This window comes from Chlorocebus sabaeus, chromosome 23, assembly GCF_047675955.1.
Source record: "Chlorocebus sabaeus isolate Y175 chromosome 23, mChlSab1.0.hap1, whole genome shotgun sequence".
NCBI lineage: Eukaryota > Metazoa > Chordata > Mammalia > Primates > Cercopithecidae > Chlorocebus > Chlorocebus sabaeus.
In genome coordinates, this window is record NC_132926.1 from 24460078 (window position 1) to 24477754 (window position 17677).

The following is a 17677-nucleotide window of genomic DNA, read 5'->3' on the forward strand; positions in this document are numbered from 1 at the left end:
TGGCCCAACCCCGGGTGCAGTGGCGTGATTTCAGCTCACTGCAACTTCCACCTCCCGGGTTCAGGCGATTCTCCTGCTTCAGCCTTCCGAGCAGCCAGGATTACTTCGCCACCACACCTGGCTACTTTTTGTATTTTTAGTAGAGACAGGGTTTCACCATGTTGGCCAGGCTGTTCTTGAACTCCCAACCTCAGGTGATCCACCTGCCTCGGCCTCCCAAAGTGCTGGGATTATAGGCGTGATCCACCGTGCCCAGCAAGAGTGGTGATGTAGATGTGTGGGCTTTGGTAAAGAAAAGGTACAAGGTTACAATAATGCAAATGCAGAAGGCTTGAGATGTTTTAACTTTCTAGACAGGTGTCTTCACTTGGTAACAGACTCCCCTGCCTCCTCTCTGCCACCCCCCAAAAGCAGCGGACAAAGCAGCCAGGATATGAATACAGTTTATTACAGTTTTCAGACTCCCACACGACACATATCTAAAGCTGAACATTGCAAACTGACGTTACTAGCAGCAATTCTCCCTAGACAGGAAGGGTTTCAGTTAATTTAGCAATTAGGAGTAAAGACAAACTTACAAATCATGTTTTTCTTGTAGCAGCTGGTATATGAGCAGTGAAAGTATAGATAGGTAGAGTTATTCGGTTTAGCCTTGTCTAAAAAAAACATTAATAAGTTATGGTGCAGAGGAGTATCCCCAGGGTTGCCAAAGAGAAGGCTGATGTCTTTAGATGTCAGTATGAAACAAGCAAACCACTTTCAAGACATGGCTTACTATTTGCTTTACTGTCAGGACAACAGAAAAAGAAGTGGACAGCTACCCTAGATTCTAGCTCACACATAATTCAGCCAAATAATCATCATTTAAATAATACCCCTTGAAATTTCTCAGACTTTTCACAGCTCTAAAAACACAACATCAGACATAACATCACACATTTGTTCCAAAGGACTAAAAATCAAAAGCAATTGCAAAGTATTGGGAATCACTTTTATGGCTTTCCTAAGGGACAGTCCCCATCTTTCCCGGGAGTGTTTTTAAAGAAGCACTAACTCTGGTAGGTTATCAAACTATTTTTTATTCTAAATAAATAAAAGACTAACTGAAGGTCTCAGGTGTACTTATTTTTCTTCCCCCAGATCTTGGAACCATCCAAAACCATTTATTGACAGAGAGCTTTCATTTTTATTACAGCAGTGCAAGATAACATACAAACATTTGAAAAATACTCAAAATACTGAGAGTGAAGGAGGCCCAACCCTTCCTCAGAGCCCAGAAAACTGACAGGAACCCCAAAGGCTTATCTTAAATCCATCAACTCAATTTGCAAGAAAGTGCTGACAGACCACCCACCTTTGCAACACAGGCCCAGGATTCCTGCATTTACAACCACTAAGAAAAGCCTTCTGGGAGAAGAAAAGCACAGACTGGTGAACATAAGTTACTGAAAAAGGGTTGACTGCATTCTATATCTGGTACAGGAAAAGAAAAATTCAAACAGCTGTGAAACCATTATATTTACACCACGATACTCTTACATGAACCTTGACTTTCCTACAGCAAGTTTCATTCATAAAAAATACATAAAAGATTGGAAAGCTTTGGGGTAGCACCAGTGACAGCTAGCTGTCATTGAATAGTTTTAATTTTTTCCTAGAGGCAAAATTTAGAGAAAATTTAAAGAAGCAATTTATAGAACTGATTCTATTTCATGATTTTGCCTTTGTCAGCTGCTATGGAAATGGTGCAAGCAGAAATATAAATATCCATTCTGCAGCAAGTAAGTTTCTATTTCTTTTTTCTCAAAGGGTAGAAGTGGTACCTCTCAATTTTTGTAAGGCTTCTGAGGATTAAGGGCAGCTCATCGCTCATGACTTGACAATCTCTAAAGGAGCTCCTGGACTTTTTCACCACGAGGATAGATGGAGCCACTCCTATCCACAACTCATAGCAAGGATCTCTACGCATCTAGATCTTAATGCCAACGGTTTCTTGGCTTCCTGACTTGACATGCGCCATGCACAATGCACAAACAGCAAGGTACTGACTGGTCTAAAGCCACTCTCCCCGGACACTGCTAACTCTGGCTAATCATCTCACAGACATCCTGCCTCTGATCATAAGATGGTCTCTGGAAGGAAGCATAAACACTTCCCAAATACTAGAGCAGACAGCCCAAAGTGCAAGTTCTACTAATGGGAGAGTAAAAGACTCACCTCTGTATACAAAGAATGGCACATGAAATTGTTACGAGCATAAAACCATATCTCCCCTTCCTTAATCACCTGTTATTATCTAACAAAGGTAGATACTTTTGAGAAGACCTCACCAACTACCTAAGTATGTCCTGTGAATTGTCTTGAAAACATATTCCCACATTTAAAGATTACTTTGAAGAGCCAAAGTTGAATGTTCAAAAATAAATACTATTCTTACCAAGTTTCCCAAGCCCAAATCCCTGGAGAATACTAGAAACCAGTTTTGTTGGTTTCTGGTATTTCAGTATTCAGTATTTCAGCTGCATTGAGCTCCCCTCAGGTGAGCTGGTGGGAGTTCGCGGACTCCATTACTTTCCTCATTTTCTTTCCTTCTCCTGAGGAAGCCTTCAGTTATTTCCATAGCAGCTTGTGATAATGTCCTAAATGATCACATTTCTTGAGTAGAACATATACTATTGCGACCTATTTTTTCTTTCTTTTCAACAATATCTTCAATAATAAAGAAAAGGGGGCTGGGCAGGGTAGCTCACACCTGTAATTCCAGCACTTTGGGAGGCCGAGGTGGGTGGATCACCTGATGTCAGGAGTTCGAGACCAGCCTGACTAACATGGTGAAACCCCTTCTCTACTAAAAATACAAAAAATTAGTCAGCTATGGTGGCTGACCCAGTTACTCAGGAGGCTGAGGCAGGAGAATCGCTTGAACCTGGGAGGCAGAGGTTGCAGTGAGCCGAGATCGTGCCACTGCACTTTAGCCTGGGCAACAAGAGCGAAACTCTGTCACCAAAAAAAAAAAAAAAAAAAAAAGGAAAGAAAGAGAGAGAAAGAGAGAAGGAGACAGAAAGAAAGAGAGAAAGAGAGAGAAAGAAAAGGGAGTAATCTGTAAAAATGAACTTTTGTTAAAAAGTAATTATCATGCTTTATAAAAAACAGCACATTTACTAGATAGAATTCATTGCAGAACCACTATCCAGACCAAACAAACAAATGGGAACATATAGCACATAAAATAGATCATACACAGTTCAAACATAATTTTCATAGCCATAATTGTCATGCTGGGCAAAAAATGGTAAATCAACCCTTATATGGCTGTATGAAAATTACATGTAAACATAAAAACGGCATATGTTTAAATCAGGTTAGATTTAACTAGGCAGTGGAATGAATGAAAACTGATTATATTCCTTTGGATTCCAAATTTCTACCTTATTGGGAAAGTAGAGTACATCATTCTAGCTGAGGGAGAGGGCAGGCAGATGAGGATAGCCACACAGGTATATGCAGTGTTGCCTGATGATTAAACAAGACAACTATTTTGGGAACTGAGATTTCAGATACACTATTTAGAATTTAGACTGGCAGCTTCCAAAGATTACTGTTCACTTGAGTTTGTAACCTGGAACCTCCATAAACTTTAGTGCATCTGATCTGGCTCTAGAGTATACTTTACAATGCATTTAAAAATAAAAACAAGTAAACAAACAACAAACTTCCACAGACTGCCCTTTTGGGATGTGTCATTTTTAGATGCTCATTCTCCATTTGGTGCTACATATAAACCCCTTGAAAAGTGTAGGGGATTCTTTCTGATAACGATCAGAAAAGGGTGAGGTCTGGGATTACAGCAGGAGCAGCAAAAAAAAAAGTTACTCTCCTCTTCCTGAAGATACTCTTCTGAGAACTTCCACTGCCCCTTAGGCGGAAGGAACAGAATATGGAACAGTTCCAGAAGATATCGTTGCCTTCTGAAGATAGTTACAACAGGATCATAACTATGACCCCTAAGATTATTTTGTTTTTTGAGACGGAGTCTCGCTCTGTCGTCCACGCTGGAGTGCAGAGGCGTCATGTCGGCTCACTGCAACCTCCGCCTCCCGGGTTCACGCCATTCTCCTGCCTCAGCCTCCTGAGTAGCTGGGACTACAGGCGCCCGCCACCACACCCAGCTAATTTTTGTATTTTTAGTAGAGACGGGGTTTCACCGTGTTAGCCAGGATGCCCTCGAATTCCTGACCTCGTGATCTACCTGCCTCGGCCTCCCACAGTGCTGGGATTACAGGAGTGAGCCACTGCGCCCAACTAAGATTTACTTTTTTATGTAGCACCTGCCTTGCTTATAAGACACAGAATTCTTACAAAGCTATGAAACAGAGTCAGGAAAAATTGCTCATGGCACTTAAACATGTTTAGAGACTGTAAAATGCCTTTCTTTAATTTTTGTCTCAATGCCCCTGTGAGGTAGGTGTCTGTGGGGAAAAAGCTGAGGCACAGAGGGGTTAAATCTGCTCACCTTTCATTGCATGATGAGCCAGTGGTCCAGCTAGCAGAAGGACCAGGTGTCCCAGCTCCCTAAACTTTATTCACCCTGCTTCTCAGGTTTATTTATGTTACACAACAAATACAGCAGGGGAAAGTTTTCTTTTCATACATTTTAACTAGTTGGCTATTTCTTATTCCTACCTTGAACATGAGTTATCTCAGATAAAACCAAATAAAAACAAAACAAAAAAATCAATATTGCCTAACAGTCTGTGTCAAGATGCAGCCTATTCTGCACTAGTGATTGAAAAAGCACAGAATATGATTCAAGTAGAAGTATTTGCGGGTGCTATGGTGTTCCTGTTACTCAAGCCAGGCTGTGAGTAAAGTGTCCCTTTAGACACCACCCACTGTACTTTGTAAGAACTTCTTTGGCCTGACACAAGGGAATACATCTACCACCCCTGTTTCATGGTGAACATTCTGAAAGATATTCTACACATGCTGGCCCTGGAAAGCGGACTCTCAGCCATGTGATGTGTATTACTGAGTTCATGAAGAACTCTTTGAAGCTGGACATGAAGGTCACAGTCTCCTGACATAAAGTTCACAGGACAGTTCACACTACGGACAGAGGGGCAATACCACAGGGTACATGCACTAGCACCATGCCACAGAAGTCAAAGAGAAGGACAAGAAGCCACCACACAAGCATCTTAGAGTCCCATCTGGTATGCCATTTGCAGAGGCTACCTCTGGTAAGGGGAAGACTGAAGAGGTCGTGTATTCCTTTCCATAAGAAGAAGGAGGATCAAAACAGAACACTCGTTGCTGGCTGCTATGGGCATACCACCTATCCAAATTCCACCCCTACATAAGTTGGTAACTTTCCTAGATCTTGTAGATATTCAAAGACAATACATTTCATTTCTTCATCAAGAGAGAATCATGTCAGGCAAAAGTTACAAGATGTGAACGCAGGGCTCCAAGGCAATTTACATTGCTACTCTTGGAATCGAATTCATGAGTCCTCAGGGCACTAGCTTTTAGACATGCAATACTTCTTTTTGAGGCTTTTCTTTCCCCTATAGTCTCTAAAAAGTAAGTTCCACTCATATTGTGACCCCTAAGTCTAATGGAAGATCAGATACTTGGTTTCAGGGTCTGAAGTAAATCACGACACCAAATCAGATGCATGTATCTATGTATGCTTTTTGCCTTGATATTAATGCAAATGCCCGCCCTCCCAAGGCCTGTCCTCCCCTTGAGCTCACCTTCCAGGGGGCTGAGCCTGCTCTGTCCTCTGCTTATGCAGGACCAGAGGGAATCATTCCAACTCAGAGTTTCACTGGGATACTAGGATACAGCATAGCAGCAATTCATGCATTTTATTTCTAAAAACCAAAGCCCAGGCTGAGCTGGTCACTGTGCAAGATGAACCAGCAGGACATTCTCGCCTCGAATGAAAATCTGATTTATGTGTCGAGTGAATACCTGCTGGTAATCCACTTTGGGCTTTCGCTTTTTCTTACGGGACTGGCCTCTGGAAAGGGTGGTAGCCCTGGAAAAGGTACCTCCCACACTGGAGCCTTCGGTCCGTGTAGTCCTCCCTGACAGCTCTGACCTGGACTCCTCCCTTGCAGAGGCCTGCAGGGAAGAAGGGACAGAGCGGGAACGCTTGTGTGAGCCCCGGTCAGTGTCTCCTCTTCCCCACACTGAAGCCAACTTCCAAGTGGATGTCTGTGAGTATCTAGACAGAGTGGAATCTTCAACTGCAGACTTAGAATCTGCTTCCTTCTTGGAGGAATCTTGAAGTTTCAGTCGATCAAATAGCTATAAAGAAAACAATGATAAATATTAGTCTTCTCTTTAGCCTTCATCACCCTCTTTTCAACATACAGAAAAAGACCAAATTCTTTAATTATGTTCTGTAGATTCCTTGCTTTGCAATTTTTTAAAAGTTAGTAATAAATCTCCTTTCTTTTTTTTGGAGACAGAGTCTCACTCTGTCACCGAGGCTGGAGTGCAGTGGCATGATCTCAGCTTAGTGCAACCTCTGCCTCCCAGGTTCAAGCGATTCTCCTGCCTCAGCCTCCCAAGCAGCTGGGATTACAGGCACCTGCCACCCTGCCCGACTAATTTTTGTATTTTTAGTAGAGACGGGGTTTCACCGTGTTAGCCAGGATGGTCTCGATCTCCTGACCTCATGATTCACCCGCCTCAGCCTCCCAAAGTGCTGGGATTACAGGTATGAGCCACCACGCCTGGCCATAAACTTCCTATTTCTAACTATAGTGCAGATAATACATATGTCAAGAGAAAAGGCTTATTTCTGTGGTATAAAGCTCAAAGACTTTCAAGTGTTGTAAGAGACAACTTGCTCCTCAAATAATATGCAGGTTACAAGCACAGACTCACTTGAGATTCACTGGAAGCATGAAAAGAGAAACTAAGGAAGACCTTGGTACAGGCACAGCTGGTTTATAGCAACAGAGATTTCTCTCTAGGAAATCCTAGTCACTGGGCTCAGGGATCTCAATTCCTAAGCTGGAAAGCATGATGGCTACTCAGGAGGTCAGGGTGAAACTGCCTACCCTAGTGAGAGTCAGTGATGAATCCCGTTCATATGCTTTGCCTAGGACAGGTTTTCGGTAGGTCTCGTCCACATCAGTAAGTGCCTAGAGGAACAGCCCAAAAGGAAAAACATTAGACAGAATTAAAAATTTTTTTGTATAGCTTTTTCAGGGGGAAAAAAAGGCAGAATAACATCTATTCAGAGTAGAACTACACTTAACAGGTGACTCAGCTCCTAGGCAGAAGAAAATGGTGACACCTGGTACCTTCTGTGTAGTATTTTTAAGCTGCTATCACCATATAAGATGGGTTTCACCTACGGATGGTAAGGGTCTTTATCACTGCGTGGTAGAAGGTCTTAAATTTCAGTGTGCAAGAATATCTAGGAGGTTTATTAAAATACGAACCCAAAGCTATTCTGCTGGAGATTCTGTTTTGGTAGGTCTGGGATGAAGCCCAGGAACCTTTTGTTTCAGCCAGAAGCCCCAGGTGATTCTGATGCAGGAGGCTTCGGACCCCACTTTGAGGAACACTACTGCTTCTTTACCCTCTTCAGTGTCTATGTCTTATGAAAGCGATTAACAGAAATTAACCAGGGCTACACACAGGCTTGCTGGTGAGTTCTCATCACCGAGAGCAACCTCACAGGACAGCTGTTAGGACCAAATGAGATGTATAAGACTAATTCCTTTGAAAAGTGTAAATCACCCTACAAATACAAGTTGACAGTACTGTTATAATCACCACTATCGCCTAATACATTCTCTTCAATTCTTTCCTTCAAAGGTAAAATTATCATAATAAAACATTTTTCCCTACATTTTGGAAATGAGAAAACTGAGGCTCAGAGAAATTATCTTGCTTACAGTCACACAGTTACCAAGTGGTGAAGCTAGGATTCAAATTCCATAATGGTTGAAAACATGGTTTTAGGAGTTAGAAAGACCGAGGAAAAAGTTTGACACTTCCACTTACTAACGGTGTGATCTGTGAGCAATATTCCAATCTCTCTAGACTCAATTTCTTCATTTGTGAAATGGAACAACTCATTCACTGAGGTAACATATGAAGCCCTCAGTATAGTATCTGGCACACAGCAGGAACTCAATATATGTCAGCAGCTACTGTTCTTTTCCAGGAGGATGCATGGATGGGGATGAAGCATAGGGAAAAGGAAAGTTGGAGACAGAAGACCAAATGGAAAAGAAACACCAGAAAGCTCTGGAGGTTTTTTTTTTTTTTGACAGAGTCTTGCTGTGTCACCCAGGCTAGAGTGTAGTGGCACGATCTTGGCTCACTGCAACCTCCGCCTCCCAGCTTCAAGCAGTTCTCCTGCCTCAGCCTCCTGAGTAGCTGGGATTACAGGTGCGTGCCACCAAGCCTGGCTAATTTTGTATTTTTAGAGAGATGGGGTTTCCCTGTGTTGACCAGGCTGGTCTCAAACTCCTGACCTCAGGTGATCTGCCTGCCTCGGCCTTCCAAAGTGCTGGGATTACAGGCGTGAGCCACCGCACGTGGCCTGGTGGTTCTTAACCACCTCAAATTATAGTTGTGCTATTACATATCGCTTCTCTCCTACAAATGTCTAGAAAAAAAGACAGTAAGTCTCTAGAAGGCTAGGAAGTGTGGCACACTCCCTCATTATAAAACCACCATGCAGCCGGGCGCAGTGGCTCATGCCTGTAATCCCAGCACTTTGGGAGGCTGAGGCAGGCAGATCACCTGAGGTCTGGAGTTCAAGACCAGCCTGGCCAACATGGTGAAACCCCATCTCTACTAAAAATACAAAAATCAGCTGGGCATGGTGGCAGGCGCCTGTAATCCCAGCTACTCAGGAGGCGGAGGTTGCAGTGAGCCAAGATTGCGCCATTGCACTCCAGCCTGGGCGACAAGAGTGAAACTCTGTCTCAAAAAAAAAAAAGACATCATGCAAAACGCTTTGTTTACTGATGTCTGCTTCACCTCTATCCTTATTTACTTTCCCATGTACTGTAGAGTGCAAGTTCCTTTCTGAAGCTTTTGCACCTAGCATGGGGTTCAGCCAAAGTGGGAAGTCAATAAATGTTTTTAAATTAATGAAAGAATGGTTGGTAGAAAATCAACTAAAAATTACTAAACCAATAAAATAACTGGTCCTGAAGGCTGGGTTTCTCAACCTTGGCACTAATGACTTTTCAGACTGGATAATTATTTGTTGTTGAGGGACTATCTTGTGTACTGCAGACTGTTTAGCAGCAACCCTGGCCTCTACCTATTAGATGCCAGTAGTATCCCCTCCTACAGTGGTGACAATAAAATGTCTCCAAATATTGACAAATGTTCCCGGGAGTGAAGGAAGAACAAAATCACCTTGGTTAAGAGCCACTGCCTTAAGGAGAAGGAAGCAATAAAAAGACCTTTTTCTGTTGTTGCCCAAAAGCATGCAAAAATTCTAGTTCTTCTGACAAGTTATTTTTTGGGTTTTGCTTAATGCAGTTACTCAGGTCCTTTAAATATATAGAAGATGTTATCTGTAGGAGGCTCTCCAGCCCTGTGAGAAAGGCTTAATTACCATATTCCAGAACTTGTCAAATGCAACAAGGAAGCCTGTACAGACGCCCCGAAGTCCCTTGAAAGTGCGGATGTGAACATTCACCTTCACCCCCTCGCGGATACAGCGATGGAGTTCACCCAGAGGGCTGCCTTCGTGCACTGAAACAAGAGAAGATCAGGACAGTTTTAACATCTGCCCTTATTCCCAGAATTAAGCCAAGACCACCCAACTTCAGCCAGCAACATGAGGCCCATGGCAGAGTGACAATCTCACTATTGGAACAGGAAGGTCCAGTGGGCAACATGGCTTGTGCAGTCAACACACACTGACATGAGACTAGATTCCAACAGAATGAGGATAAACCATATGTATTGATATCAGCCAAATGTTTCACTACCAGTATATCTTTTATTCTACGATGTCGCTGATTCTAAGATGAACTATCACTTAAAAACTTCTTGGGTGGGCTGGGCGCAGTGGCTCACACCTGTAATCCCAGCACTTTGGGAGGCTGAGGTGGGCGGATCACCTGAGGTCAGGAGTTCGAGATCAGCCTGGCCAACATGGTGAAACCCCGGCTCTACTAAAAATACAACAATTAGCCAGGCATGGTGGCCCATACTTGTAATCCCAGCTACTCAGGAGGCTGAGGCAGGAGAATGGCTTGAACCCAGAGGTGGAGGTTGCAGTGAGCCGAGATCCTGCCACTGCACTCCAGCCTGGGCAGCAGAGTAAGACTGTCATTAAAAAAAAAAAAAAAAAAAAAAAGGCCGGGCACGGTGGCTCACACTTGTAATCCCAGCACTTTGGGAGGCTGAGGCGGGCAGATCACAAGGTCAGGAGTTTGACACCATCCTGGCCAACATGGTGAAACCCCGTTTCTACTAAAAATACAAAAAAATTAGCTGGGAGTGGTGGCCCATGCCCGTAATCCCAGCTACTCAGGAGGCTTGAACCCAGGAGGTGGAGGTTGCAGTGAGCCGAGATCGTGCCAATGCATTCCAGCCTGGGCGACAGAGCAAGACTCTGTCTCGAGAAACACACACACACAAAATGTATGTATCAACAGCGAGATCCTTCTCAATTCTGTGCCTTAAGACAATTCATGAATCACATACCCAGCTTGAGTCTTCCAAAAAACCAAAAGCTTTGTTTACATGTTCAAAGGAAACAAACTGCACTCTGCCCTTAAACACGTGCAATCCTGTCAGAAAGAAAGGCCTTTGACGCCACCAAAGCTACTCCACGCACAAGCTCTCTGGAGTCACTAGTGTTTCTGGGAGGAAAAGCCCTGGTTGTAGCCCAAGCCCTGACGGTGTAAAAGGCACCTGCTGAGTATCTGGCTCCTATGACACTACTAATAAGCATCACATGAAAAGAGCAGGATAAGGATTTATGGGAAGAATACTGGGACTATAAATTTCAGCTTTTATTATGAAGGATTCTCTTCTCAGAGCGTGGGAGCAAAGATGAATTTTATTTTTATTATTTCATGTTAGCTCTCACAATATGCTGGCTATGGTATATAAAACCTCCCCAAAGAAAACCATACACATTCTTCTTTTTTTCCTGAGACAGGGTCTCACTATGTCACCCAGGCTGGAGTGCAATGGCACAATCACGGCTCACTGCAGCCTTGACCTCCTCGGCTCAAGCGCTTCCCCACCTCAGCCTACTGAGTAGGTGGGACTACAGGCACGCACTACGCACCCCCAATCTCTCTTTCTCGTGCATACATAGTCTCAGTCTTTCCCAAGTTTGCAAGGCAAAATTCTGTAGAAAGTTTATTTGTTTTTGGTCAGGTCTTAGAAGTCTGGATATATAGAGTTTTGGCACTGACAGTAAACAAATGAAAAATCTCTCCTGCTTTGTTTCTAGTGGCATAAAGAACAACAGCCCTGCACTTCAGTTTGGATAACTAAATTGGTTCCTCCTGAAGCCATCTTATCCCTCTGTCGTAGATTGGTTTATAAACGACGGCTGTGATAAATTAATAAAAGATTCTTAGAAGAAAATGACTTAGCAGACTAGCAGGAGGAGTTTATCCCAGATTACAGGTTTGGGAATAAGTCAGAGTTGGAAGCAACATGAAACAGTGACCTCGGAAAAGACCATGAGAATTTTGGTCTGACCATCACCATTTACCTCTCTTCTAGCAGTATTTTAAAGTCCTTTGTACATTTGCTAGCTAAGGGGGGGTGTGTGTGTGCATATGTGTTATAGGCCGTATTAAATCAAGCATTGTAAGCAACTTTCAGGTCATTATAACTAGTTGCGTGACCCTGGTGAATAACTTTTTCTTTAAGGTCCAAATTTCCTCATTCATAAAATGAGGTTAAGATAGTTAACTTGTAGATTTATTTTAGGACTAAGTCCCAATAATTCAATTTCTTAGAAACTGATCACATGCCTGCATTATTTCCTTTTCTACACATACATATACACTGCCCACTGCCCTACAGATGTATGTGTTTACACAAAGAATGGAAAGACTATTTTTTTTCTAACTTGGAAAAAAACAGGGACATTACTTCTTTCCCACACCTCCAAAGCAGAGAGAAAGGGCAATCAAGTATCTTAGCAACAGTCTCTTATTCTAATTAAATAGATGGCAAATTCAGGTCTTTCAATTGGTCTTTCTCAAATGTGTAGCTTTAATTTTTTTCTTCCAAAGATTTAATAAGGTGTAATTTCAGGAAGCATTGTTCTCCTTGTGTGTGATCAAAAGTACAACACTAGCACCACCTATCAGAGCAAACCGCCAAGGCAAAAATGAGCTCCCCATTCTGAATCAGAGTGCATACTCTCTTTCCAGCCGTCTCTGTGGCAAGCTCCAAATGGATGTGTCCGGTTTCTATGACAAAATATAACAAAAAAGCACATGCCTTATCTTTGGAGAAAGTTATTCTTCCAATCCCCTTCTCTACTGCCACACCCTTCCAGATCCAGGTCATTTTCAGCTCCACTCTTCCTTCTCCTGCTACATGTAAATTATACCATCACAGCCTGATTTTAAAATAACTGTTCTCAATCATGCCCTTCTTTAAAGACCTAAAACTTACCTCTTACGGGAACTCTTGTTTTCCTTAGAAATATTTAATAGGAACGTAGGAAGAGAAGCCATGTCTGTGTCTCAGGTGGCGGCAAAACAAGATGGTGGATCCCCGTGCCATGACCCCCAGATGCAGGGCTTATATGCTATAGGGAAAGGGTGATTCAGAAGGGATGTGTACGACAATTGAAGTAAGATAACATCAAGGTTGTTCTCACGTAAGGACAGGAGCTACAGTAAGTACATGCTCTTACGCAATGAACAACAGATAAATTGGAAATCTTAGAGGCCTTCCCAGAATTGGGTTTAATCAGAAATCAACATGGTGGATTAGCATTCAAGATGGAGCTGCTTTAGCCTCCACAACCACCTATTCAAAGAAAATGTAAGGACAAAACTGTATCTACATATATATCTCCAAATATACAAAGTTATTAGCTCAATAGGGCATAGGCAGCTCCTCAGATTCCATAACCTATTAAGGGCCCAGAGAAATGAAACCACAAACTGTAACAGTCACCTTATGAGTCTGCAATAGAAAAATATTTTTTCTTTTCTCTGAAAATAGTTTTAGTTGCCATTCTATAGAAGGGTGCCATGACAGATTTAAAGCACAATGTTTGAATCAGTTACCTGGCAAAGGCACACCAGTGTCTTCCCTATTGTGATGCTATGTCAAACTGGCCTACACACACACACACACACACACACACACACAGCAGTGTGGTGCAGAAATCATCTGAGGCTATTCTTTAGCTGCACTGGAGACAGCTGCAATGAGCTGAGAAAAGTGACAAGGTTGAATTTTAAGCTTGGCCTTTTTTGAAGCCTAAGTACCCCTGTTCTTGGTTTTATGTAAGTCATACTCATGCACTTTTGGCAACCTCTGTGTAACAAAGATGCTGTTCAAATTTGAGAGTTCACTTTACTGCCGTATGCAGGGCTCAGATGTTCTTGATTTTGCTTATTTTCTTGCTCTTTATTTGCAGGTAGTGAAATCAAAGTTATCCAAAGAATATCACTTTATTAAAATGAAAACATCAAGACACCATATTGTGGGAAATTATTTCAGCAATCAAAGTAAACTACAACAACAGGACTCGAACAAATTTCCAATCGTGATATTATATCAGAGGCCCAATAAATCAGGTTTGTTTTGAAATCCTTCTCAGCAGGATGTGTGCGAGTAAAAGGAGTGTGTAGGCTCCCTGCAGGAGAACTGAATTTGGAACTGGAGACAAGCCATTCACCTAGACAGTGGTCTAGAAGTCAAATCCTGCATGTCACATGCATTTTGGATTGACCACACACACTTGTTCATACCGGCACATGCTGCACACCAACACACTTGTAGCTAAAACAAAGTAATGATAACACTTTTTCTCACAGCTTTATAATGTCAAGATGTTAGCTTGAATACACCAGTTCGTTTCACAGTGACAGATATACCTAGAAAACGCTTGCTTGAAGCATAATTATAAACCAGAACCACTGTGGATCAGGTATGGTGCTGCGATACTAAGGAGAAATATAGACACTAGAATTATGTGGAAAAGAGGATGATAATGCTCTTTAGTCTTGTCTTACCGTTCTCTATAGGCACCTCAATATTAAAAAGGAGGAAAAGCAATTACATTCCACTTGCAAGTAGAGCTTGTGCTTGAGTTCTTTACATGGAGAAAATGTGGAATCAATGATGGCTTAGGCTTAATGATTATGAAAAACCTTTCCTCCTATGCTTTTTCTTTTTTTCTTTAGTATTCCCAGTATTGCAACAGCCTCCTATACTTTTATTATTACTTTTTTTTGAGACCTCTTATCACCTCTGTAGACATCCCTATGATGTCCCTATGATCTCAGCTCACTGCAGCTTCCACCCCCAGGGTTCAAGCGATTCTCGTGCCTCATCCTCCTGAGCAGCTGGAACTAGAGACAGATGCTGCCACGCCCAACTAATTTTTTTATTTTTAGTAGAGACAGGGTTTGACCATGTTGGCCAGGCTGGTCTTGAACTCCTGGCCTAAAGTGATCTGCCCACCTCAGCCTCCCAAAGTGCTGGGATTACAGGTGTGAGCCACTGTGCTTGGCTACTTTTAAAATTTTATTACTGCAAGGAAAAGAATAGGACTGCTCCACAAGGGAATTCAAAGAGATTCTATGACAGAGATACAAAGTGAAACATTTTATGGTTAAAACACCATTACACTTAATTTTGCACTCCTTCCACACTGTCCTGTCTGTGAACTTGGATGGGTAACTTGGATCTGAATTGATGAAATACAGCATTTTAAAGTCAGCAACAAAATGTAGCTCCTCCTGTATTCTTCATTATGTTTCATTGATGATATGACCTAACAAAGCTTCTGTTTGCTGTTACGGCCTGATGTAACTTACATTTTATGTAAATATTTTGCAAAGAATTAAGCATTCTCAAATGCATAGCCATTTTTTTCCAGAAAGCATTTGTATATGTCCACAAATAGTTTTATCTTACTGGTATCTATATTTTGATTTTTCTGAGCAACTATATCCAATCAGGGTTTAGAGTAGGCATATATATAATTTTTTTTTTTTTAATTAAAACTGTGGCATACATATAAAATATACCTAGTTCTTTTCTTTTTCCCTTCCAACTTTTGTTTTTGGATCAGGAGGTACATGAAAAGTTTGCTGCATGTGTAAATCGTGTGTCACTGGGGTCTGGCGCACAAATTATTTTGTCACCCAGGTAGTGACCATAGTACCCGATAGGTAGTTTTCTGATTCTCACCCCCCTCCCACCCTTCACCCTCAAGTAGGAACTCTTTCTTGAATAAATCCAATCCTCACCAATGTTTCTGTTGTTTTCTTGCTTTCTGAAGGTCAACTCTGTGTGACGTCAACACCTGTCTCTCATGTACACCCAACTGTCTGCAGTGCCATGGTGAAAATTTTCAGTATGTAGGACACATTCTCTGAGATCTTAATTCCAGGGGTATACTTAATCACAAGAAGCTGACAAAGCTGGTCTTCACACACTGTCATATCATTAGAGTGAAGTGCTCTACAGGGAAAGCCAAAACCACCCACCACATAGCAATACACAGGAATATTCCTTTCCCTTGATAATCTTGGTAGCAACGCAATAACTGGTAAAATAGAAATAAATGTTGCAATGAGACTTGGAGTGCATTTCAACTAGCTAATGGTGGCAAATTGCATAGGCAAATTAAGGTACCCCAAACTGCTCTCGTTTTGGGAACATGCATACTGTCTTTGTGTTACAGCCGGGCAAGCAAGCCGGGGTAAATCCTAGCTTGGGCAGGGATGCTGTGGCATGGTAAGACATCCAGCAAAGGCACACATAACAGCACACAGCGTTTCAGGATGTTTCTCTCTTAATAAACAAATTTCTAGGAAGGAAGAAAATCAGTACCTTGCTTGGCACACCTCTCCATCCAAAAGGCAGTGACTTAATAAGGTAACAATTGAATTACCAGGATACAGATGCTTTGAATGGCTAAGTAGGTCATTGTGTTCACAGGGCAGATGTCAGAACTGCTTGCCAGATGACAAAAGAGATAACCCTAGGCTGTTTTTATTCCATTTATACAAGATTTAACTCACACATTAGAGCCTCTGCTGTTTACAGCTTTACTCTAAGGATCTATTAGGAGGCTCCAAGAAATTCCCTTGTGCCATTTACACCTTTAGAACTTAAAATAATCTGCACATATGGTAATATAAGCCTGACAGACACAGTTCTGCACCTAGCCAGGCAGAGTGGCTGTAAAACAGCGTCTGTGTTTTAGTGGCATTCTGTGCCTGCTGCATTTCAGCACTTGTGACTTAGTAATGTGAACATATGTGTATCAAGACCCTGCAGCCCTTCTGCTTATCGCACTCAAGGAGGAGCTGTCAATGTACAGGGGTTATGGGATTATGCGCCTGTGCTGTCTGAACAGATCTCCCCACACTCCATCTGATCATCCTCAAATCCCACTGACCAAATACTCTCCTTCCCCTAATATTGGCTGTGCTCTCCCCCCACGTCTCCTTTTCCGCCCCACCTTACCTCTCACTGTGGTCTCTAAGACCTCTCATCACCTCTGCAGACGTCCCTATGATGTCCCCCAAACTCTGTAGCCCCCGCCACCTCTCCAGCTACTCCATCAATCCTGTAGACCCTCTCCGCAGGCTCATCACCTCCGACCCTTCCATGAGCCCCGATTACCTCTACAGACCTTTCCCACGGCTTATCACCACTACAGCCTCACCACTCTCCCTCTGGTGCTCCTACAGCCCCTTTTCTTACTCAGAGGGACCCTCCCCACGCCGTCATTACCCACATTACTCAAGCAGTTCCACCCCACAGTCGCTGATGATCCCCGCAAATCTCCACCGAGGCGCTCCCACAATCCGCGCAGACCCGCGCCCGGCCACCGCCGCCCCGCAGACGCCCCCTCGGCCGCCAGCTTCCGGACGGCGGCAGCCCCGCTTCCCGCCCGGCCCGCGGACTCACAGGGCATTCGCGTGAGCACGTTGCGTGGCGCCTTCCTGCTTCGACCGGGACCCCTCCGGCCCGCTCCTGCGGCTCCGTCCCCTTCCTCTTTGGCCACCATGAGACGGCGTAGACGCTGGATGCGCTCGGGGTCCGGGGCGGGCGCGTCCGGGCGGCGGCGAGTCCTGCCTGAGGGCCCGGGCGCGGAGGGAACCCCCGAGCCCGCGGCCGCGCCCCGAGCCCGCCCGCGCCCGCGCCCGCCGCCCCGGACCCCGGTCCTGAGGAAGCTCTCGTACTCCGCCACGTTGTTGAAGCAGGGGGCATTGGGGTAGGGGATGGGAGGCAGGCGGGGCGCGTACAGCGCCAGCAGCGGGTCGAAGCTGTCAGAGCTAACATCCAGCCGCGGGCTGGGCGGGCGCGCGGGACTCGCGGCGCGAGCCGACCTCGCCCCCCGCTCCCGCTCCTCCATGTTTGAAAGGCCCGCAAGCTGAGGCCGATGGGAAGAAGGAGCGGAGCCGCCAGAGGGCGGCACTGCGCAGCCGCGGCGCGGGGTTGC

At 43.8% G+C, this 17677-nt stretch overlaps 1 protein-coding gene across 1 annotated transcript; it reads right to left on the reverse strand.

Annotated features, from left to right (window-relative positions):
- Window positions 1-429: 429 nt before the first annotated feature.
- On the reverse strand, window positions 430-17677 carry LSM11 (LSM11, U7 small nuclear RNA associated). Its single transcript, XM_008015154.3, has 4 exons — window positions 17143-17677; window positions 9608-9747; window positions 7077-7160; window positions 430-6315 (listed from the first exon to the last, which is right to left on the reverse strand). The coding sequence occupies exons 1-4, from the start codon at window positions 17588-17590 to the stop codon at window positions 5905-5907; spliced, it is 1083 nt and encodes a 360-aa protein (XP_008013345.1). The 5' UTR covers window positions 17591-17677; the 3' UTR covers window positions 430-5904.